The 25319-nt window shown below is 40.0% G+C and overlaps 1 protein-coding gene across 3 annotated transcripts; it reads left to right on the top strand.

The window, feature by feature from the left end:
* Window positions 1-9682: 9682 nt before the first annotated feature.
* LOC119040361 (procathepsin L-like) lies at window positions 9683-24148 on the top strand. Of its 3 annotated transcripts, none has more exons than XM_037133329.2 (8): window positions 9683-9735; window positions 10231-10367; window positions 10697-10819; window positions 10921-11067; window positions 11241-11465; window positions 19910-20072; window positions 21339-21453; window positions 23893-24148. In XM_037133329.2, the coding sequence occupies exons 2-8, from the start codon at window positions 10242-10244 to the stop codon at window positions 23990-23992; spliced, it is 999 nt and encodes a 332-aa protein (XP_036989224.2). In that variant the 5' UTR covers window positions 9683-9735; window positions 10231-10241; the 3' UTR covers window positions 23993-24148. The 3 variants fall into 3 exon arrangements, with proteins under 3 accessions (XP_036989224.2, XP_036989225.2, XP_053512400.1); XM_037133330.2 differs by lacking the exon at window positions 9683-9735 and adding an exon at window positions 9969-10015; XM_053656425.1 differs by lacking the exons at window positions 9683-9735; window positions 10231-10367 and adding an exon at window positions 10531-10585.
* The last annotated feature ends 1171 nt before the right edge of the window (window positions 24149-25319 follow it).

The following is a 25319-nucleotide window of genomic DNA, read 5'->3' as shown; positions in this document are numbered from 1 at the left end:
TACCACAAGCCACATGGCTCAGAGTTCTGCCCATTAGCTGCTCTGTTCCATGCCAGTGTCAAACCAGATTGTGTCTGTCTCTGGTTGGACTGACACAGCCATCCACCCGGCAGGATGGCCCCTGCTGGACCCATCAGTGTACCAGGCGTCTGAGGGAATAGGTACCTGCCCCTCCTGGAAGGGGCTAGCTTCTGTCTCTTCTATAGAGACAGAAACATTAGATTTCTCATCTACGTGAATCACTGGACCTAACACTTCCTATAGCTCAGCCTGCAAAGGGTTAGTGGACAGAATACTCCTTTGCTGCAGATAGGCCACCCACTTAGCTAATGTGAGCTTCTGAGATGTCCCACTACAAGACTTGGCCATCCAGTCCCGGACCCACACTGTAATGGGATACGTGGTCCTAACTGTCACAGGGGCAGTTCCTGCTATAGCCTCTGTGGCCAACAGGGCAGCATATACAGCAGCTGACTGATTTTCAGTCATGGAGTACTGCACATTTGCTCCCTTCCATAGTTGGGACCAGAGACCCAAGGGTTGACGAAGCCATTCCAGTCACTGCCACAAACCCCACCCAAAGCCTTCCTGTGTCACATGCACATCTAGCTCATGGGGTCTAGCAGGGTATTTCCTCTCTCTTCTTGGGAGGTTGGCACAGCCAAATGACCCTTTAGATGCACTGGACGAGCCTTTTTGGGTCACACCCTGACGGGTTTGGACAAATAATTTAGGCCTGTACCAGACAGACCCCAGTGTGCAGGCACCAGGAGCTGCACTTGTGCAGCACCAGTGCACACCGTCTGGGTGGGTGCCAGTTGCTGGCACCACCACTGCATCCTCTCGGGTCACTGGGCCACTAATTCTGAGACTCCAGTGACTCCTGTCTTTTTGGCTTCAGGTGCCACCGTCATCCTCTGGGGCCTCTCTGACAGGCACTGCGTTCACCTGCAGCTGCAGCCACTTCGGCTTTCTGGCTGCTCCTTGTCAGTGAGCTTTCTGGGTGCAGGTGCCTGCCTCCCTGTCTTGTGCCAGCTCCAGCCTGCTCTCTCCCAGCCTCCTGGGTCACATCACCAACTCTGAAAGCTCCCATGGCCACCCCTCCTCCGGGAACACTGCTCCATAGCCCAGCTCCTAGCATTCGACCTTGACCCACAGGCACAGCAGCCCATGCTGCTCCCTTGCAGAGGTCCCTAACAAAGATATATTACATTTAGAGAATATGATCTTTGGGCTAAATGATTGCTACATTGTTTCATGATTATCTCTGATAAACTTTATGAAGTCACACACACCAACATAGCCCCCCACTTTTTTTGCAACGTAAAAGCTTATGGAACAGCTTAAACAATTTATACCACAAAAATATTATAATCTCAGTATGGTTATTTGATATTAAAGATTTCCTTTGTAAAACATCAGAAACAAGACCTCCTCTTAACCTTTGAATGAATATCTTAGATATGAAACTAGCTACTACATTATTTTCTACAATTATTTTAAATATTTATTTTCAGAAATTAAAATTTCTGAAAAAAAGTAATGGTCTGTGTTCTTTAAACCAGATCATGGCTCCTAATAAAATGAGAGTAATTTAGGAGTAAGGAGACATTGGCGGGGATAGACTGCAAAGGGGCAGGAGAGAACTGTGTGAAGTGATGGAAATGTTTCATACCCTCCGTGTGCTGGTGGTGGTGGTGGCACAGAACTATTGACCCGTACACTTAGTGAATTTTATCTAAACAATACTTCAATAAAGCTGACAATTTTAAAAAAATTAAGCCTAATTTTGACTTTAAACAAACTAATAATTGTAAATGATCTAACCCTGAGAAGGTTGAGCCTCATCTGGTCCAACTTTTCCCTTTTATATTTGCATTCTTAGAAATGAAGAAAAAGGGCCCAGAGAGAGATTATGTAACCTACTTAAAATCACACAGCTTGAGGTCAAGCTGCATCCAAGCACCGGGACTTGTGTCTTTTTTAGTCTGCTTTTTTTCTTTTTACCTTCCCAGAACATTTCAACTATGAATGCATCATGTCCCATATTATCACTCAAATAATTAATAGGCATCCTAAAATATTTTGCAGATATATAGTATTTTAATTTTTGGCACATCCCTATGTAGATAAGGAAGAAATTCATTTTTCTATTGTAATCCCCCTTTCTCTTCTTTATTGAGATATAACTCACATATCAGAAAGTTTACCAGATTAAAATGTACAATTCAGTGGTTGTTACTTTCACAGAAAGTAGAATAATGCTTGCCAGTGGCTGGGGGCAGGGAGGAATGAAGGTATTATTTCAGGGGTACAAAGTTTCAATTTGGCAAGATGAGAAGAATTCTGGAGATAGATGGTGGTGACGGGTGCACAAAATGTTAGTGTAATTAATGACACTGAACTGTATACTTAAAATGGTAAATTTTATATTGTGTGTATTTCAATGTGATTTATAAAATAACACTACCAAGAGAGTAAAAAATCCAACCAACAGAGTGGGGGAAATGCAAATTACATATCTCATAAATATAAAACACCCAGAATATATAAAGAACTCTTACAACTCAATAATAAAAGGACAAATAACCTAACTGACAAATATTGGCAAATAATTTGAATAGCTATTTCTCCAAAGAATATGTATATATAACCAATAAACCCATTAAAATGTAGTAAAAAATCATCACTCATTAGGAAAACCCAAATCAAATCCACAATGAGGTGTCACTTCTGCCTGCTGGCACAGAGAGAATTTAAAAATAAACAATAAGATGCATTAGAGAGGATGTGCGGAAGTCAGAACCCTCATAGTGTGCTGATGGAAATGTAAAATGTTGTAGCCATTTTGGAAAATGGTCTGGTACTTCCTCAAAAAGTGCTACATACCAATTCCCATGTTTATACCCAAGGAAAAGAAAGCATTCTTTCATGCAAAAACTTGTACACAGATGTCTATAGCAACATTATTCATAATAACAAAAAAGTGGAAGTAACACAAATGCTCATTCATTAATGAATGAATAAAAATGGTGATTCATGCATTGAAAGATTATTCAGAAATAAAGAGGAATGAAATACTAGTATATGTTATAATAAGAATAAACCTTAAGGAGATTGTGCAAAGTGAGAAGCCAGACATAAAATGTCACATATATTTTATGATTTCATTTATATGAAATGTCAGAGTAGACAAACTCCAAGAGACAGAAAGTAGATTATGGGAATGGGGCAGGATAAAATTGAGACTAATGGGGACTAAGGGGTAGAAGTTTTCTTTTGAAGACAAAAACTCTGTACCTTACCTATGGGCGTGTTCTGGAATTAGATAGTGTTGGTAGTTGCATAAAATACTGAAAAAAATGCCACTGAAATATTTGTTTAAAGTGGTGAATTTCATGTTATGTAAATAATTCCACATCTATAAATATGTAGAAAACATCATACAAGTAAAATCAGTTTCTGTACCATGATGGCAGGTGGTCAGAACAGAGAAGCCCTTTGCATTGATTCAGAGTCAGCTTGCACATGGATGTGCCAGGAACTTGTTCTACAGGAAAGGCATCTCCATTTGTGGGTATCTGGTGCTACTGGGAATTACAACTTTATTAGAAGGAATTCTGTGATGATGTGAGGATGCTGATGTTAATAGCTAAATAATACCTGGGTGCTTTAGGAGCCCGCTACTGTTCTAAGAAGGCTACACATGCTTCTTCATTTACTCTTCATAACAATTCTATGACCACAGTTCTCATACTTGAGCACCTATCAGAATCACCTGGAAGGCTTGTGAAAAGAGATTGCTGACATCTGCCTTCAGAATGTCTGGTTCGGTGTGTCTGGGATAGGGTTCCTGAACTGGCTTTTTTAACAAGCTCCCAAGATTGCTAATGCTACTGGGAGACCCACTTTGAGAACCATGGCCCTAGGAGATGGGTACTATTGTATACCAATTTTACAGATGAGGTCCCAGCTGTGGGTGGGGCATAAAAATATCAGGGGTGGTGCCAAATTCCTCTCTCCAGTAAAAAAAAGTCACTGAAATGTGCTTTAAGCCAGCAGGGCTTAATTGGCAAACTGGACTCTGGGTGCCTGGGTCACCAGGAAGGATGCAATGTGGGCACTGATGCTGTAGTGAGATACAGCACCAAAAACTCCCCAGAACCAGGTTCTTGACTTCAGTACTGGCTTACCTGGTGGCATGCTGAAAGGAGGAAAAGACAGGTGAGCCACGCAGAAGGCAAACTGCTAGACACAGGGATGGGGCCTCCACCTCTCCCCCTGCTTCCAGGAGGGTTGTTTGCCCTGGGCCTCCTGGGTATTTTCTTCCTTGACCACTTTTCACAAGTAAAGTCTTTACACCTTACCTGTGATATTTAAATGTCTCTTTTGTAAGCCTAACACCAATGATTTTGCCCCAATGACAATGTCAGGTATTTAAAAATGAGGTTCACTTATTCACCAATTCTAAAGACACAGATAAAACATTCTTTTAAAAAATTGAGACCACAAAAAAGAAAATACAACTATATCATCAAGCATCTCTATTCAGTACATGATCACCTCAAAAACTAAAACAGATAAATCCTCTCAATACAAACTTTAGAATTCTACAGACTGTGGTGGTTTGTTTATTTGTTTTTCTCATGTCCTCTGTGTCCCGACAATGCCAGTGGTTGCAGCCTCCCTATCCTGGTTTCATTGTTCTCAGAGAAGACCTATAGCTGTGGGTTAAGCACATCTAAACTTTCCTCTCAAATCCATAGGACCCACTGAGGAACCCAGCTTTCTCTTTTGAGAACTAACCTACCCTCTGAATAAGGAATCTGACTTTTCTTTGGGATCCCAGCTAACATAGCCAGATGAAATAGCATGTGAGAGCTCAGTACAGAACACAGTTCTGGTCCAAGGAAGCAGCAAACTACTTCTCTTAAATGATTTCTTTAGTAACAACACCCTGTGCCCAGCTGGTGGTCTACAACTTTGGGAGGAGACATCATTGGGTGACAGAGCACACCAGTCAGATTTGTAGAAGACATGCTCTGGTCTCCAAAGAGAGTTTATGGATTACAAATGTGAGGGTGGGGATGAGGAGTGTGGGGAAAAGTGCCACAGGTCATCTCCTTAATTATCCTGCTCCAAGATGCTTTCCATCATTTTAATGGCACAAATCTATAATGCTCTGACTGACTTCCGGTCAAGACGGAGATGTAGGTAGACACATTGCGCCTCCTTGCACAACCAAAAGAAGAACAACAATTTAAAAACAAAAAACAACCAGTACTGACAGAAAATTGAACTGTATGGAAGTCCAACAACCAAGGAGTTACAGTAGACACATTTATCCAGACTGGTAGGAGAGGTGGAGTGAGGCAGCTAGGATGGAGAGGGCTTGCGGTAAAGCGGTGGCTGGTGGACTCCAGGCAGCTGGTGGATCCAGGCACACCAGGCAGCGGATCGTGGAGGGGCAGGGTGCCCAACACAGCTGGTGAATCCCACAGTCCTGAATTCACCTGAAGATAAGCCAGGTGAGACTGGGGAGTGAGACAGACCCCACAACCCAGGGCCCCAGAACATGGAAATAAAGCCTCAAAACACTGACTGAAAACACCCGTAGGGGTTGAGGTGCCAGGATAAACTCCCAGCTTCACAGAACAGTTTGTTGAGAGACCCACAGGGTCCTAGAATGTACACAAACCCACCCACCTCGGAATCAGCACCAGAAGGGCCCAATTTGCTTGTGGGAACCCGGGGAAGAGACTGAAGTCTGGCAGAGAGCAAAGCAAGCACCATTGTTCCCTCTTGGACCCTTGTCCCACATACAGCATCACAACCCAGAGAGTGGGTTGCCCTGCCTAGCCGAACACCTAAGGCTCTGACCCTCACTAGGTAACAGGTTCATCAAGACAAAAACAAAAAATGTCCCAAACAAAAGAACAGATCAAAGCTCCAGAAAAAACACAGTTAAGAGACTAAGATGTAGCCAACCTATCAGAAGCACAGTTCAAAATACTGGTAATCAGGATTCTCACAGAACTGGTTGAATTTAGTCACAAATTAGATGAAAAACTGAAGGCTACAGTAAGTGAAATAAAGGAAAGTGTACAGGGAACCAATAATGATGGGAAGGAAACTGGGACTCAAATCAATGGAGTGGAACAAAGGAAAGAAAAAAAACATCAAATCAGAAAACAATGAACAAACAAGAATTCAAAAAAAATAAGGAGACTCTTAGGAACCTCCAGATCAACATTCCGATATCCAAATTATAGGGGTACCAGAAGGAGAAGAGGAAGAGCAACAAGTAGAAAAGTTATTTGAACAAATAATAAAGGAGAAGTTTCCCATTCTGGCAAAGGAAATAGACTTCTAGGAAGTCCAGGAAGCTCAGAGTCCCAAAGAAGTTGGACCCAAGGAAGCACAAACCAAGGCATATCATAATTACATTAGCCAAGATTAATATGAAGGAGAGAATCCTAGAAGCAGCAAGAGAAAAGGAGACATTTACCTACAGAGGAGTTCCCATAAGACTGTCAGCTGATTTCTCAAAAGAGATCTTAGAGGCAAGAAGGGGCTGGAAAGAAGTATTCCAAGTCATGAAAGGCAAGGGCCTACATCCAAGATTGCTCTATCTGGCAAAGCTTTCATTTAGAATGGAAGGGCAGATAAAGTGCTTCTCAGATAAGGTAAAGTTCAAGGAGTTCATCATCACCAAGCCCTTATTATACTAAAGGGACTTATCTAAGAAAAAAGAAGATCAAAAACATGTACAGTAAAATGACAGAAAACTCATAATTATTAACAATCACACCTAAAACAAAAATAAAAACAAACTAAGGAAACAACTAGAACAGGAACAGAACCACAGAAGTGGAGAATATATGGAGGGTTATCAACAGGGGAGTGGGAAGATGAGAGAGGGGAAAAAGGTACAGAGAATAAGTAGCATAGATAGTAGGTAGAAAATAGACAGGGGGAGGGTAAGAATAGTATGGGAAATGCAGAAGCCAAAGAACTTATATGTATGACACATGGACATGAACTAAAGGTGGGGAATGTGGGTGGGAGGGGGTGTGCAGGGTGGAGGGGACTGAAGGGGGGAAGTGGGACAATTATAATAGCATAATCAAATGGAACAATTGTAATAGCATTTATTTTTTAAATAAAATATATTTTAAAAATCCATTATGTTCTGTGCCCCCTGCCATAAAGCCAAAAGTGGATTTACTGGATATGGTAATTCTATGTTTTATTTGTTCTATGTTTTCCACAGTAGCTGCACCATTTTATATTTCTACCACAACTGTAGAGGGAGGATTCCAATCTGATATGATTTGCAAACATTTTTGAATTCTGTGAGTTATTTTTTATTAAGTAGAGTGTCCTTTGATGAACTAAAGTTTTTAATTTTGATAAAGTTTGATTTATCTATTTTTCTTTGGTTGTCTGTTCTTTTGGTGTCATAACCAAAAAATTGTTACTAAGTTCAATATCATGATACTATTCTTTTGTGTTTTCACCTAAAGTTTTATAGTTTTAGTTATTATACTTGGGTTTTTTATTCATTTTTGTGTTAACATTTGTATATGGTATAAGGTAAGAGTCCAACTTCATTCTTTTTCACATGGATATCCCATTTTCTCAGCATTATTTGTTGAAATGGACATCCTTTCAAATGGTCTGGCAATCCATGCAATTTTAAAATCCAATTCATTAAATTTTTTATTTTAAGATCTTTGAGGAAATAGAAGCTCAAACATAACTGGAGGCTGAAGCTCTTAGATGATTACAAAATTTATGTTGTACTGTAAATGACTGAAGCTTACTAATTTTCAAAAATTATACCATGGAGTTCAACACAATCAATCATTCAGGAAATGTAAGTACATATTCTAATATATGGTTCTACAGTTTCCCTTGGGTCACAGCTGGAGAAGATTGCTGGAGGAAAATCTGACCTGCACCTTAGCCCCACAGCAGGCTGTGTGGCAGGTACTGCTCCAAAGAACGCCATCCCTTTAGTTTCTGGAATGTGGTGCAATGCACTGGAGAAAGCATGGATTCTTTTTATGCCAAATGTGTCCCAAATCTAGAAGGAAACCAAGAAATATCTAAATGACAGAGAAATATGGGAGAATGCTATTTAGGCAAGAAATTATATTATCTAATTATACAAAATTTGTTAAATACTGTATTACAGAAAGATGCATTATGCTAACCATTTTGTTCTTATTCCTACTCTTCTATCTCCATTTCTTTGTGAGATAACTTAAATGAGTACTATTATTAAAATGGTCACATTTTAGTCACCTGACCAATCCTCAGCTCTGCCTTTCATAAAATGCAGTTGATAGGCTGACCTGATTCCTATTTAAAATGCGGCATCTGTGAAAGCATATTCTTGCATGCATTTATCTAGATTTCTTTGGCTCACTAGAAAAATGAGACATAATTCTTTACCCTAACTCTGGAAAATTTAAACTGTAGGGGAATGAACAAGTCTAGTGTGATGGTATTTGAGAGCCCAAGATCACTTAACACCTTTTCCCAATATAATAACCCCCTCCAATTTGTTTAAATTCAATGAACCAAGAATTATTCTTTTAAAAGTTACCTATTTGTAAAGCGGTTTACTACCAGTTGCAGTTTCATGGAAAAGAGTTTTGATATTTGTAAGAAGGCACTTATAAAATAATGGACTTTTCTGAGTTATTTACAGAAACATGTGGTTTAATAAAAGAAGGAAAGGAGAAACTGTGTTTACCTCCTTACTTTGTGTTTTGGATTTATCATCTTCCTCAATGAGCTTTTCTTGAGATTTAATATAAGAAATCTGCTTAAGTGAGTTTTATTTCAGTGATTTCCACTTTACACTTAATGTCAGGATTTAAATGACAGTCTGTGAAAATATTTTAAATGGATGAAAATATATTCATATATTGAATATTAAAGTACATAATCAAGAATTTAAGGAACAAAAATCAGAAACATGGTATGTTTGTCTTGTTTTATTTACAGAAATAAAACAGTGCTTTTCCTGTAGAGTTAAAACAGTCAACCCATTCATTAAGTGAATCAATCAACAAAAATTCAGTAAGCTCTGGTCTTGTGCTCATTATCCCCTGCATGTTCTTCCAGCATTTTTTTAAAAACAGTCTACATGTCCCTTTTCTAACAGTTTCTTAGTCTCATCCTTTCCGTTTAATATTTAAACTTACCACAGTAATCTTACAGCCTGCCCCACAGTTTGCTGCGGAATAAACAGGAACCACTAGGCTAGATTTTACTGTTCTCCGCGCTGGAGAGATTTTAACCAGAACTCTAGACTAAAGGAGGCAGGGTAACAATGAAAATCCATTTGGAGCGTCCCGTACACTTTTTCCATCAACCGCTCGCTAAGAGCAGAAATTCGGGGTGTTTAGTTGACCCAGGTCCCCAGGAAGGAGCGAGACCCTCCTTAGCGCTGTCCCGAGGCCCTCAGCTCGTTTTCCCGAGTTTTCCACTGAGGTAGGTACCACCTGCCCAGGGACAGGTTGGGACCAAGCCTCGTCGCGCTTCTTGAGTCCAAGCACCTGAAGGCTCCGCCCACATACCGGCTCAACCAATCTCAGCGCTGGCTGGTAGGGGGGCGGGGCCCGGGCCAGAGCAAATCGCGGGCCTTAAATGGACCGCCTGAGGGCCACAGCCCAGCCCGGACCAGCACTTGCAGTGTTTTGGCAGCCCCTGCCTCCGCAGGTGAGCATCCCCTGGCTTCAGCCTGGTGCGGCCGGGCCACTCCGGCAATTGGGACGGCCGCCAGCCTTTGGAGTCGAGGGTTCAGGATTCCAGCCGACGTCCGCAGGTCTGACCCAGCGTACCGCTGGGCAGTGGGAGGCGCCGCTGCCTGCACCGCCTGGACATCCTCTGGAAGCTGCTGGCGGATGCGAGGGGCTGGGAGCGGGGCGGCACACCTCTTGCAGGGTTTGGCCCGCAGCAAACTGTGTTGCCTGACCCTGAGCTGTTTTTCAGACCCCCGGTGAGCCTTACTCTGTCTGGTCGTGGGAATGGGAGTCTCCGGGCTGTTTTTCTCTGCTTATGTCTTTAGCCTTCCTCCACAGACCTTGTGTAAATAGTTGCAAGGATAAATTAAATGTTTTTCACTCCATTGTAGAAGAGACATCTCAGAAGAAAAGTAGGGTAGCTTTTCAGAAGATGGGTCTAATCAGAGACTCATTTCTTTTTCCGTCTTAGGTTTCTGAAACATGAATCCTTCACTCTTCCTGGCTGCCCTTTGCTTGGGAATAACCTCAGCTGCTCCAAAACTTGATCACAGATTAGCTGTACGATGGAACCAGTGGAAGACAACACACAAGAAACTATATGACGAGGTTGATAACATCTGAAACTGCTCGGAGGGAACCCGCAGAAAATGGCCCTTGCTGTGGAGAGTTTAAAGCAGAGAGTAGTTTCTTGAGACCAGCCCTTACTAAGGCCATAACTTCATAACACCCCTGTTATGCCATCACTGACACAACACGGGCATACATCCTTGCTGTATGGGTGCTGGAGAACAGCTCCCAGAAGTATAAAACCTCCACTGACAGTGGTTTGTCTTCCTCTCTGCTGTAAATCCATTTGGTGAATAAACAGGAATCACTAGTGAAGGTGAGTTGGTTTAAATAAAAATAAATGTCATAGCCTATTTTTTTGTCTCTAGAATGAAGAAGGATGGAGGAGAGCAGTGTGGGAGAAGAATATGAAAATGATTGAACTGCACAATCAGGAACATAGCCAAGGGAAACATAGCTTCACCATGGCAATGAATGCCTTTGGTGACATGGTAAGTGTGGCACAGGAGGCTTCAGTTTTTGTGCTCCCTGTCCTAGTACTTTTCCAAAATAATCTCTTCCTTTGTAACATCCTATTTCCTTTCCCTCGAAGACCAATGAAGAATTTAGGCAAGTGATGAATGGTTTTCAATACCAGAAGTACAGGAAAAAGAAATTGTTTCAAGAATCTCCCTCTGCTGAGATCCCCCCATATGTGGATTGGAGAGAGAAAGGCTATGTCACTCCCGTGAAGGATCAGGTATAACAGAATTCACCAGGGTTCTCTCCAAGAGTAAAGTCATAAAGGAGTTGCTTTCCATGAAATGGTAGATCATGGAACAGTGTGCAGTTTCCATTTTTTAAATATACCAGCTGTTGTCAAAGTCTTGCTATTTGTTTTGTAGACTAAGCACTTTTGAATTTTGTTTTCAGGGGCAGTGTGGCTCCTGTTGGGCTTTCAGTGCAACTGGAACCCTTGAAGGACAGATGTTCCGGAAAACTGGCAAACTTATTTCCCTGAGTGAGCAGAACCTGGTGGACTGCTCTCAGCCTCAAGGCAATAATGGCTGTAATGGGGGCCTAGTACATAATGCCTTCCAGTATGTCAAGGACAACAAAGGCCTGGACTCAGAGGCATCTTATCCATATCATGCAAGGGTAAAATATATTTCTTATATTAAAAAAATTTACTGTTACTCTATTACAGTTTTCCCAATTTTCCCCTCTTTGTCCCCCTCTGCCCAGCCCATCACCTGCTCCCTCAGTCAGTCCCTACGCTATTGTCCATGTCCATCAGTCATCCATACATGTTCTTTGACTAGTCCTGTCCCCTTCTTTTCACCATTATCCTCCTTGCCTCCAGCCACTGTCAGTCCATTCCATGTTTTTATGTCTCTAGTTCTATTTTGCTTGTTGGTTTATTTTGTTCATTATATTCCTCTTATAAGTGAGATCATATGGTATTTGTCTTTCACTGCCTGGCTTGTTTCAGTTAGAATATTCTCCAGTCCCATCCATGCTGTCATTTCAGCTGAGGCATAGTATTCCATTACGTAACTGTACCAGTTTTTTGATCCACTCATTTACTGATGGGCATTTAGGCTGTTTCTGCCACTTGGTTATTGTAAATAGTGCTGCTACGAACATAGAGATGCATAAGTTCCTTTGAATTGGTGTTTTTGGATTCTTAGGGTATATTCCCAGCAGTGGGATTGCTGGGTCAAAAGGCAGATCCATTTTTAATTGTTTGAGGAAGCTCCATACTGTTTTCCACAGTGGCTGTACCAATCTGCATTCCCACCAACAGTCCACTAAGGTTCCCCTTTATCTACATCCTCACCAGCACTTGTTTGTTGATTTATTAATGATAGCCATTTTAACAGGTGTGAAATGATATGTCATTGTGGCTTTAATTTGCATCTCTCTGATGGCTAGTGATGTTGAGCATCTTTTCATATGTTTATGGGCCATCTATATATCCTCCTTGGAGAAGTGTCTATTCAGCTCCTTTTCCCATTTTTTAATTGGATTGTTTGTCTTCCTGATGGGAGTCATATGAGTTCTTTTTTCAAAATTATTGTTCAAGTACAGTTGTCTCCATTTGCACCCCACTATGCCCCCCACCTCATCCATCCCTGCCTCCCACACTAGAACCTACCCCCTTTGGCTTTGTCCATGTTTCCTTTATACATATTCCTTGATGGCTCTTGCCCTGTTTTCCCTCTTTATCCCCCTTTCTCCTCCCCTCTGATTACTATCAGTTTGTTCTTTATTTCAGTGTCTCTGGATATATGTTGCATGTTTGTTTGTTTTGTTGATTAGATTCCACTTACGGATGAAATCATACACTATTTGTCTTTCACTGCCTGGCTTATGAGTTCTTTATTTATTTTTGAGATCAATCCTTGTTCAAAATATCCTTAATAGATATATTTTTCTGTACAATAAGATCCTTTTTTATTTTGATGATGGTTTCTTTGACCACATGGAAGCTTTTTAACTTTATGTAGTCCCATTTGTTTATTTTTTCCTTTATTTCCCTTGCCCTAGGAGATATAGCAGCAAAAATATTGCTATGTGGGATATTTGAAATTTTACTGCTTATGTTTTCCACTAAGACTTTTATGGTACCATAACTTATATTTAAGTCTTTTATCCATTTTGAGTTTATTCTGGTGTATGGTATAAGTCGGTGGTCGAGTTTCATCATTTTGCATGTACCTGTCCAGTTCTCCCAACACCATTTGTTGAAAAGACTAAATTTACTCCATTGTGTGCTTGTGCCTTTTTTGGCAAATATTAATTGACCATAGAGAGATGGGATTATTTCAGGGTTCTCTATTCTGTTCCATTGAACTATGTGTCTGTTCTTATGCCAGTAACAGACTGCATTGATTACTGTGGCCTTATAACACAGTTTGATATCAGGTATTGTGATCCTTCCTACTTTGTTCTTCTTTCTCAAAATTGCTGCAGCTATTCAGGGTTGTTTATGATTCCATATAAATTTTGAAATGTTTGTTTTATATCTGTGAATACCAGGACCAGGCTATTTTGATCTGTTAGTTTTATGAGATACTTTGATCCCTCCAACTTTATTCTCCTCTCTCAAGGTTGCTGAGGCTATTTAGGCTATGTACACTATCATGTTGTCTGCATATAGTGACAGTTTTACTTCCTCCTTCCCAATTTAGATGCATTTTATTGTCTGATCACTATGGCTAGTATTTCCAGTACTATGTTGATTAAGAATGGTGAGAGTGCCCTTTGCAACAACATGGATGGAACTGGAAAGCATTATGCCGAGTGAAATAGGCCAGGTGTTGAAAGACAAATACCATATGATCTCACCTTTAACAGAAAGCTAAACAACAAAACAAACAAGCAAGCAAAATAAAAACAAAGACACTGAAATAGAGAGCAAGGGGACAGCGACCAGAGGGGAGAGGGGAGGGAATTTAAGGGGGAAAAATGGGAGGGATTTGGAGAAGCAAATATGAAGGACACAGGGATGAGAACTGGGGGGGGGTGGAAATGGGAGGGAGGTGGGGAGCACGGGGTGGGGGGCTGGGATGGGAGAAACAGGCAAAAAAACTGTACTTGAAAAATAACTTGAGGAAAAAAATAAAGTAAAAAAAAAAGAATGGTGAGAGTGGACATTTTCCTGATTGTAAAGGAAAAGCTTTTAGTTTTTGCCCTTTGAGTATGATGTTGGCAGTAGATTTCTCATATGTGGCCTTTACTATGTTGAGGAATGCTCCCTATACTTCCACTTTGCTAAATGTTTTTTTATCATAAATTGGTGCTGTACTTTATCAAATGCTTTGCAGCATCTATTGCTATGATTATGTGATTTTTGTTTTTCCTTTTGTTTATGTGATGTATTATGTTTATTGATTTGCTAATATTGTAGTATCCTTGCATCCCTGGGATGAATTCTACATGATCATGGTGTATGATCCTTTTAATAGATGGTTGGATGAGGTTTGCCAATATTTTCTTGAGGATTTTAGCATCTATGTTCATCAGCAATATTGGCCTGTAATTTTCTTTCTTTGATGTGCATTTATCTGGTTCTGGGATTAGGATGATGCTGGCCTTATAAAAAGAGTTTGGGAGTCTTTCCTCTTCTTGAATTTTTAAAAATAGTTTGAAACAAATAGGAGTTAGTTCTCCTTTGAATGTTTGATAAAATTCACCTGTGAAGTTTTCCAGCCAGGGCTTTTGTGTGCTGAGAGGTTTTTGGTTACTGCTTCAATTTTGCTAGTTGTTATCAGACTACTCAGGGTTTCTGCTTCTTGATACAGTTTTGGATGATTGTATATTTCTAGAAATGTGTTCATTTGCCCAGGTTTTCCAATTTGGGGGCATATAGTTGTTCATAGTCATTTCTTACAATCCTTTGTTTTTCTGTGGTATCAGTTACTACTTCTCTTTCATTTCTGATTTTATTTATTTGGGTCCTCTCTCTTTTTTTCTTGATGATTCTGGTTAAACATTTGTCAATTTTGTTTATCTTTTCAAAGAACCAGCTCCTAGATTCATGGATCCTTTGAATTGTCCTTTTAGTCTCTATGTTATTTATTCTGCTCTGATCTTGGTTATTTCCTTCCTCCTACACACTCTCGGCTTTGTTTGTTGTTGTTCCTCTAGATCTTTTAGATGTAGGGTTAGGTTGTTTATTTGAGTTTTTTAATCTCTTTAGTTACACCTATATTGCTATGAATTTCCCTCTCAGGACTGCCTTTGCTGTGAGGGAGTCCACACAAACCCCATAGGTTTTGGGTTGTTGTGTGTTCATTTTCATTTGTTTTCATGTAATTTTTTATTTCTCCTTTGATCTCATTGTTAACCTATTCATTATTTAATAACATGTTGTACAGTAACCTTGTATTTAAATATTTTTGAGTTTTTTACTTGAGGTTGGTTTTTAGTTTCAAGACAATGTGATCTGAGAAAATGCTGGATATGGTTTCAATTTTCTTGAATTTGTTAAGGCTTGTTTTGTGGTCTTTCTTTGAAAATGATCCATGTGCATTTGAAAAGAGTGTATATTTTGCTTCTTTGGGGTGAAAACTCTATAAATATCAATTAGTTCCATATCATCTAAGGTGTTGTTCAATGCCACAATATCCTTGTTGATTTTTTATTTGGATGATCTATCCATTGTTGACAGTTAGGTGTTAAAATCTTCTATAGGGACTGTGTTGATGTAGATCTCCTTCTTAAAGCCCTCCAAGATTTTGTGATGTATTTCAGTGCTCCTATGTTGGGTGCATATATGTTTATAGGGGTTATATCCTCTTGTTGGAAAACTCCCTAAAGTATTATGTAGAGACCTTCTTTGTCTCTTGTTATGGCCTCTGTTTTTAAGTCTATTTTGCCTGTACAAGTATTGCTACCCCCAATTTTTTTTTCATGTCTATTTGCTTGGAATATTTTTTTCATCCTTTCACTTTCAGCCTCTTTAAGTCTTTTGTTCTGAGGTGGGTCTCTTGTAGAGAGCATATATGTGAGGCATGTTTTCTTATCCATTCAGCTATCCTATGTATTTTCATTGGAGTATTGAATATATTTACACTTAAGGTTATTATTGATAGGTACTTATTCATTGCCATATTTTCCCACTGTGCCTATGTTCTTCTATCTATCTATCTATCTATCTATCTATCTATCTATCTATCATCTTAAAGCAGCCCTTTATCTTCTTAAAGCAATCCTTTCAGCATCTCTTGCAATGCTGGTTTGGTGGAGATGTATTCTCTTCGCCTTTTTTTTTTTTTGGTCTGGGAAGCTCCTTATTTTGCCTTCCATTTTAAATGTGAGCCTTGCTGGGTAGAGTAGTCTTGGTCATAGGTATTTGATTTTCATTACTTGGAACATTTTATTCCATTCCCTTCTGGCTTGTAATGTTTCTATTGAGAAATCTGCTCATAGCCTTATCAGAGCTCCCATGTATGTTATTAGCTATTTCTCTATTTTTGCCTTTAAGATTCTCTCTTTGTCTTTGAATTTCACCATTTTAATTATAATGTGTCTTGGTGTAGACCTCTTTAAATTAATCTTGACTGGGATCCTCTGTGCTTCCTGAACCTACATGACTTTTTCCCTCATCAAGTTAGGAAATTTTTCTATCATTATGTTTTCAAACAGTTTTTCTATCCCTTGTTCCTTTTTTTTCTTCTTCTGGAATCTCTATGATGTGAATAGTTATGTTTCATATTATCCTGCTGTTCCCTTAAACTTCTGTGGTAGTAGACCTGTGGTATTCAGTGGTACAATCTCCCGAACTCCTGAGCTGGATACTCTAGTGATGTATTTTATACAGTTTTTGTGGGCTCTTTTTTTGTAATTAGATTTTGGTTGACTTATTCATTGTTGGGCTCTCCCCTCTGGCTGGCTGACTGAGAGTGCACCACATCTCATATGCTCTTGTACAGGAGCTGCCAGAACAAAACAAAACAATCCAGCAAACAAAACCCACAGTAGTAAAAATACCCCCCAACCACTACCATGATATTAACAACAAATGAGCTTAATATTTATTTAGGAAAGGAAATAATAATATTATATGAAAGGAGAAAAGAATATAAGGTAACCAATGGAAAGAAAAATGATTTTGAGAGGGCAGGGAGAGAAGAAATAATAAGAGTAGGGAATAGAAATAAGGTGAAGAAAAAGAGATAATGCAATTTACCACATAAATAAAATATGGAGGGAATAGGGCAAACTGGAATAAGACAAGGAAAAAGTACAATATGAGGATTTGGAGAAAAAATCCTGAAAAAATAAGAACCAAATTGAAGAAAAACCACAGCAGTGATATCTACCACAAAGGAGCAAAGATTGATAAAAGTGGAAAGAGAATAATATTATAAGAAAGAAAAAAAGAAATAAAAGGGGAAAATGATTGTGAGATGTCTAAAGTAAAAAAAAACCTGATTTTGAGAGGACAGAAGGGAGAGAAGTAATACACGTAAGCATTAGAAACAAGGCTAAGAAAGAGAGAAAATAAAGCTTAAAATGAAAATCAGACAGGGCAGGAAGAAGGTGAAATAAAATAGGATGGGAAACAGTAAAATATAAGATTTGAAATAAAAAATAGTGATCACTGAGGGATAAAATTGAAGAAATGTAACAACAACCCCAACATCAATGACAACTGAACAAATATTAATAAATGTGGAATGACAATAAGGATTTTATAAGAAAGGGGAAAAGAATGTGAGATGACTAATGAAAACAAAGATGGTTTTGAGAGGATGGAGGGAAGAGAAATAGAGTGAGGAACAGAAACAAGGAGTAGAAAGGGAAAAATATTTAATATAAAAATAAGAAAGAGAAGGATGAAGGCAAAATGGAGTAAGAGAAAAGAAGAGTATAATTTGAGTTTGGAATTGAAACTAAAATAATAAAATTAATAAATATGTAAAATAAAATAAAAATAGTGAGATAAGAACAAATTGAAGACAAAGAAATAATGTCAAAAAGCTATGCAGTAGAACAAAATAACACCAATAACAAAAATAATAAGGCGGAATTTGTTCCAGCAGGGTCTAGTATTCATCCATTGTCTTCTCCTTCAGGATCTGTCCCTGATGTCAGTTGCAGTCCCAGTCTAGCTTTAAGCAGCCTGTTCAAAGCTACAAGCAATACACAGTCTGTGGCTGTCTCCTTCAGGCTTGGCTGGTCCCCACTGTTCTGTCCTGCTGGCTTTTTATCAGCACAAGGCCAAGGGGTGGTTCATTTAATGTCCAACAGCACCACATGTACCATCTCCAGCTGCCTCCTGTGGGGGCCTCTGGTGCAATCAGGAGGGTGAGATCCCTGGATCATTCCTCAGGAGGTACTGTTCAGCCTTCGGGGAAGGTGGTGGGTATGTTCTTTGCCCCTGTGCTATGCATCTTAGTCTGTCCCAGATAATTTTTACTAATCTATAGCTTCTGATGAATTAGTTGTCTGTTTCATGTGAGGGATCAATCTGTGTAAAAGGATCAGCTCTTTACTGCTTGGTGCTGATGGCAGCTCTGTGTGAGAGCCAAGGCTGGGTGGGGCCCTTAGTAACTCTTGCTGTGCCAATTTCTAATCTCTCTGTTCTGCTGTTCAATGGATAGGTCCTGAGGAGGAGCCAGCAGAGTTTCTGAGAAAAGTTCATAAAGGGCCCCTTTGGAGATCCTTTTTACCCCTAAGGATACACACCAGGCAGGGGACTCTTGAGCCTGGCCTTACAGAGTTTGCAATCCCGCATGTGGGGGATGCACATTTTTCTCCTTCCCATAGGTTTGTATTCTGAAGTTTGCGTGGCCCTGCCTGACTACAAAGAATCTCAGGCACTCAGCTCCAGCCCATCCAGTTCCTGGCTCATTGCTCTTGCAGGAGACTCAGACTCAAACCTTTTGCTCAGCATGCAGCCCCCTGCACATCAGTTGCACTGGGTGGAGCCCCACAATCCCTTCACTGTGCAGCCTTCTACTCTTCCTGGCCAGCTGGGCTCAGTGGGCATGAACTGTGCTTTGAATCTGGCCTCTTTGCTGGCAGGACAGCTGTGCATGTGTGCAGGTTCTCTGCTCGGCCATACCTTCATTCCTCTCTTTAAAAACGTCCCTGTGTAGCATCCATACTGAAGCTCTGGGCCACTGTGAAACTCTCCACACACTTCACTATCCCAAAGGCAAAAGGTCTTTCTTGCTCAGGGCTGGCCACAGCCTGCCCGTACCTCTGACAGCCAGGATTTGTCTCCTAGACTCTCCCACTTGGTGCTGCCAGCCATGGATATTCTGCTTGGTGTGTGTGTGCAGCCCAAGTCTCCCAGACTGTATATCCTCCCAAGTCTCTCCCAATAAGGGTTGGGGGTTCCCTGTGCAGGACCAAGCCTCCCTACTCTGAGAGAGGTGGGAGCCCCCAAGCTGTACTGTGTCTCCTCTGCTCTCTTCTTTGCTTCAGTCACTTCATGCAGAGTATTTCCCCTTTAACTTGTAAAATCTCTTACTGGATGGAACAAAGCCTCCCTCCACACTCCTTGGCTTCAAAAATTTTTATCAGCTAAGATTTTGTTGATTTTTCAGGTCACTTTTCAGATCAGTCAAAAATTCATGCTGGGGACACAAGCAAGGGGGCTCAGTTTCCACCTACTTGGCCACATCTTCCAAACTCCACACTTCTTATCTTACTATTTCATCACTGTTTTTGAGAGTTGAACCCCTCAGAGAAAGCAAATGCCATATTCAAAATTCACGGTTTAGGCTGTAGAATCTACATCTGCACAATCTATATCTGCAAACTGTCAGAACTACCCAAATCTCCATTTAGATGGTTACCATATAGCTGTTCCTACTTCCATGCTACATGGAGATTTACACACCACTTTGTATATAGTACAGATTTCTCCAGAGGAAAAAAATTCTCATGGGCAGGTAGACTGAGAATATCTCACTGAATAGACACACCAGCTAGTTCTTCGATTTCAGAGCAACCAATAGCACTTCACCTCTTGGAATGCTTTACTACAATCTTTTTTTGGAAATCATTAAACTACAAACTCTCTTGAACTCATTCTCCAGGAAGTGGGTTGTAATCAGGCCCCTCCCCTTCTACCTTTAAAGGATGAATCTTGCAAATACAAGCCTGAGTTTTCTGCTGCCAATGACACTGGTTATGTGAACATCTATAAGCGGGAGACATCTCTTATGAAAGCAGTGGCAAGTGTGGGGCCCATTTCTGTTGGTATAGATGCAAGCCTTATATCCTTCCAATTCTATAAAAGAGGTAAGCATTTCTCTTTATATAAATTTAGGCAGAAAAATGATAAAAAACCACCCTGACATACAGGAAGACTAGCTCTTCTTTATGTAGAATTCAATGTAGAATTTCTGGGTGTGTGAATTTAACATAGGTGGGCATCCCATATATGTAATATTTGCACCAGATGTTGTCCATTTGACAATACTTAAACCACATCCCCATGATTTTAAGTGCTTTGTAAATATGTCAGGTGGCTACATAATTTGATCAATACAGCTTAATTTACTTGATTTTTTAAAAATTGGTAGACCTTTAAAATATTCAGAGAATTTGCCCTGGACAGTGTGGCTCAGTTGGTGGGAGCATCACCCCACAAATCACATGGTGACAGGTTCAATCCCTGGTCAGGGCACATGTCCAGGTTGTGGGTTCAGTCCCCAGTTGAGGCATGTACAAGAAGGCGACCAATCAATATTTCTCTCTCACATTGATGTTTCTCTCTCCTTTTCTTTCTTTCCTTTCCTCTCTAAAGGCAACAAAAAAATGTCCTTGGGTGAGGATAAAAAGTTTTTTTTTTAATTTTCAAAGAATTTTACTACTGAAATTAAAACTGGAAAAACCCTTGGTTCAACTAATTCTGTGTTCTGAGCTGTTTTCTTAGACTGACATCCTAAAGTAGAATAAGGTTTCAGTGAGTGGTCTTTTATGCCTCTTGACAAGTTGTTCTTAAAAGTGATAGTGGTTGTCCCGGCCAGGTGGCTCAACTGGTTGGACCATTGTCCCATCTATCAAAAAGTTGTGGGTTTGATCCCTGGTTAGGGCACATACAATACCTGGTGGCAATTTATATTTCTGTTAGCATTACAGGAGGGCCTAGCACCCTAGCCTAGATTTTTTAAAATCTTTTATTTTCTTTTAATACTTACTCGAGCATATATCTATTGGTTTTGGAGAGAGAGGAAGGTCAGGGGTAGGGTAGAGAGAAACATCAATGTGAGAGAGAAACATAGAAACATTGGTCAGTTGCCTCCCGTACATGCCCTGACCAGGGATCAAACCCACAACCTAGGTTTTTGCCCTAACTGGGAACTGAACCTTTTGGGTTATGGAACAATGCTCCAATTAACTGAACCACCTGGCAAGGGCAAAAAAATCTTGTTTTTAAATCTTACCTAGATTTATGTTATTTGACTGAATTTTGGGATGCCTCCCTTATGGTGGTTGATAGGCTGAATTGCTATCATGTGTCACTAGAAGGTTCTCACCCCACATTGACTTTTACTTTCTCAGGTATTTATTATGACCCAAAATGCAGCCGTGAGGACCTGAATCATGGTGTTCTGGTTGTTGGCTATGGCTCTGAAGGAGCACTACCAGATAATAAATATTGGATTGTCAAGAACAGGTAAAAAATGCCACAAATAATTATGTTTGATATTGGAAAGGGAATCCTTTTTGGAATCAGTATTTGGATATAGGTACTCAAACCTTTGAACACACTTCTGAAATCCCAGAAGTCTTTAATCCCACTTAAGGTGAACACAAACATGAATATATGCTTATAATGTGAAGATATTATCTCAAGCTTGCCAGAGCATTTTTAAATATATTATATGGATTATGCTATTGTAGTTGTCCCATATTCACCCCTTTTTTCTCCTTCACCCTGAACCCTCTCTCCCACCCACATTCCCCCTCCCCACCTTTAGTTCATGTCCATGGTTGTACATAAAAGTTCTTTGGCTTCTACATTTCCTATGCTATTCTTAACCTCCCCCTCTCTATTTTCAACCTACCATTTATGTTACTTATTCACTGTATCTTTTCCCCCTTCTTCCCTCATTCCCCTCCACACTAATAACCCTCCATGTGATCTCCATTTCTATGGTTCTGTTCCTGTTCTAATTGCTTGCTTAGTTTGTTTTTGTTTTTATTTAGGTTCAGTTGTTAATAGTTATGAGTTTGTTGTCATTTTACTGTTCATATTTTTATGTTATTTTTCTTAGATAAATCCCTTTAACATTCCACATAATAAGGGCTTGATGATGATGAACTCCTTGAACTTAACCTTATCTGAGAAGCACTTTATCTGCTCTTCCATTCTAAATGATAGCTATGCTGGAGAGAGTAATCTTGTATGTAGGTCCTTGCCTTTCATGACTTGGAATACTTCTTCCCAGCCCCTTCTTGTCTTTAAGGTCTCTTTTGAGAAATCAGCTGACAATCTTATGGGAACTCCTTTGTAGGTAACTGTCACCTTTTCTCTTGCTGCTTTTAAGATTCTCTCCTTATCTTTAATCTTGGCAAGTGTAATTAAGATGTGCCTTGGTATGTGCTTCCTTGGGTCCATATTCTTTGTGACTTTCTGAGCTTCCTAGACTTCCTGGAAGTCTATTTTTTTTTGCCAGATTGGGGAAGTTCTCCTTCATTATGTTTTCAAATAAGTTTTCAATTTCTTCCTCTTCCTCTTCTCCTTCTGGCACCCCTATGATTCAGATATTGGAATGTTTAAAGTTGTCCCAGATGTTCCTAAGCCTGCCCTCATGTTTTTGAATTCTTGTTTCTTCATTCTGTTCTAGTTGAATGTTTAATTCTTCTTTCTGTTCCAAATTGTTGATTTGAGTCCTGGTTTCCTTCTCTTCACTCTTGGTTCCCTGTACATTTTCCTTTATTTCACTTTTCATAGCCTTAACTCTTTCCTCTATTTTGTGACCATACCCAACCAATTCTGTGAGCATCCTGATTACCAGTGTTTTGAACTGTGTATCTGATAGGTTGGCTATCTCTCATCACTTAGTTGTATTTTTTCTAGAGCTTTGATCTGTTCTTTCATTTGGGCTTTTTATTTTTATTTTTTAGTCTTAGAACATATACTATGTCCCTTATATACTATGTCCCTACATATACTATGTAGTAAGGGACAGAGCCTTAGGTATTCACCATGGTGGGGCCACCCACATTGCTGCATTGTGGTTTTGTATGTGGGGGAGGGATCCAAGAGGAAATAATGTCACTTGCTGGGCTTTCAGTAATTTCCTCCACTATGCACAAGCAAATTGGGCCCTTCTGGTCCTGATTCCCAGGTGTGTGGTTTTGTGTACATTGTAGGACTCTGTAGGTCTTTCCAATGAATATTCCTGTGAGGCTGGGAGTTTCTCCCGCCGCTGCAACTCTCACAGGTTTTTTCAGTCAGAGGTTTTGAGGTTTTCTTTCCCCTCACTGGAACCCTGGGTTGTGGGGTCTGTCTCATTTCTCATTCCTCCTGGTCTATCCACATGAAAATGTGGGACCACCCAGTCTGCCAACTGCCACCTTGCTGCCAGTGCTCTCCACCTCAGCTGCCCATCTCTGCCTCTCCTACTGCTCTGGATGAATGTTTCTTCTTTAACTCCTTTGTTGTCGGACTTCTATACAGTTTGATTTGCAGGCAGTTCTAGTTGTTTTTTTTTAAATCAGTTGTTGTCCTTCTTTTGGTTGTGTGATGAGACATAGTGTATCTACCTATGCCTCCATCCTGGCCAGAGGTCCTTAAGCTTGCCAGGGCATTGATACAGTTTTGTTACCACTGCATTTCTAAATTTGAATTTTTTAAAAAATTCTGAAACACATCTGGCCCCAAGAATTTTCTTTCTCAATTTCTAATTTTGTACTTCTGTGAGAAGTTTTTGGATAGAAGTCATGTGCAGGTTTTGAACTCAGCCATGAAAAAGAACAGCTGACTCTCCTGCTTCTTTCTGAATTTGTGTGGGCTTCAGGTGCATTGTTTAAGTGTCAGCCATTATTGTTAACAAAGATAAATGTGTCTGATTCTTTATATAAGATAGAAAACCCTCTCTACTTTCAGCTGGGGTACAGTTTGGGGTATGAATGGCTACATAAAGATGGCCAGAGACCGGGACAACCACTGTGGAATTGCCACTGAAGCCAGCTATCCTACGGTATGAGATACTGGTGATAAAGAGAGACTTAATCAAGACAGAATGTCCAAAGGAGGAATTTTATCTGAAAACTGACCAGACCATATTGTGTGGGATAAAACACTTGAGTCTTGAAGATCTAAGCTGTGATCTGAATTGTGTGATATCTTATACTGCTAAAATGTTGCCACTTCTTTAATTATTGTATAAAGAGTTTGGTATGATTGACTTGCCTAACAACTTTTGCACTTTTATGTTTTAAAAGGATGTATATTTTTATGTTTTAAAATAAAACTCAATTTCAAAGTAGAGCTGGGATTTTTTTTTTGTTTTTAAAATGTTAACCTTTTCCATGGCAAAAAGTGTAATTGGGCTCTTGAGACATAATTAAAGGTGCCAGTGGCCCATTGGAAGGATGGCAAGGGGCCTTCTTGCTCTCCTAGTGATAAATATGCAGCTCCTAGGTCAGCTGCCCGTTGGCTGTGCCTGAACTAACCCTTAGATGGAACAAAATTTGACAAGTGATCCATAAGACAAAGGTAAATTATTTTAATAAGGAAAAATTCACATATTAAATAAGTGGTTACACATACATAGGATTTCCAGATAGAAAGGAGCCTCAGAGATCATGGTCATTTGACTCAAGATGGTTACAATCCAGCTGAGTTACAGGACAAATTTCACAGTGTCAGTTTCTGAAACATCTTCTCCTACTGTTTATAAAAGTCATGTGGCTACTTTGCAGTGGGGGAAGCACCAAACAGTGGAGTGCCAAAAATGTGTGTCTTTGAGGCTGAAAGGGATGAAGAATAAACTCCTGAATTTAGAACTGAAATTGGATATAATGCTATGGTTTCAGAGGCAGGAGACAAGTAAGGGCATCAGAAGCGAGAGTCTGAGGCCTGATTTCCTTCTAGCTACCTCATTCCTAAATCTATTTATTTATTTATTTTTATTTCTTTCTTTTTAGAGAGGGGGAAAGGAGGGAAAAAGAGAGGAGGAAAAATTGTTTGCTTCCCACACACCCCCAACCTGACACATGCCTCAACCAGGAATCAAACCGGCAACTCCCTGGTTTTTGGAATGATACCCAACCCACTGAGCCACCCAAATCAGAGCCAGGATTTACTTTGAAAAATTTCCTATTTCCTACAGTCTAAAGAAGTATATAGTTCCATTTGTTGTCTTTGTGTTTAAAGTTCTTATGTTGCCACTCAGAGAAAAATAAATAGATGGAAGTATTTATTTAATGGATCCCATAATTCCTTATGAGGACATGAAGTAGAGGACAGCTGGGGTCTTAGCCTCCAAGACCTCCAGCAGCCACTGTTCAGGTATATCTGTGCTGGACCAT

The sequence above is a fragment of the Artibeus jamaicensis genome, unplaced genomic scaffold (genome assembly GCF_021234435.1).
Source record: "Artibeus jamaicensis isolate MK-2021 breed Jamaican fruit bat unplaced genomic scaffold, CSHL_Jam_final scaffold_1964, whole genome shotgun sequence".
Taxonomy (NCBI): domain Eukaryota; kingdom Metazoa; phylum Chordata; class Mammalia; order Chiroptera; family Phyllostomidae; genus Artibeus; species Artibeus jamaicensis.
Note: the sequence above shows the minus strand (reverse complement) of the source record. Positions and strands in the feature narration are given on the sequence as shown.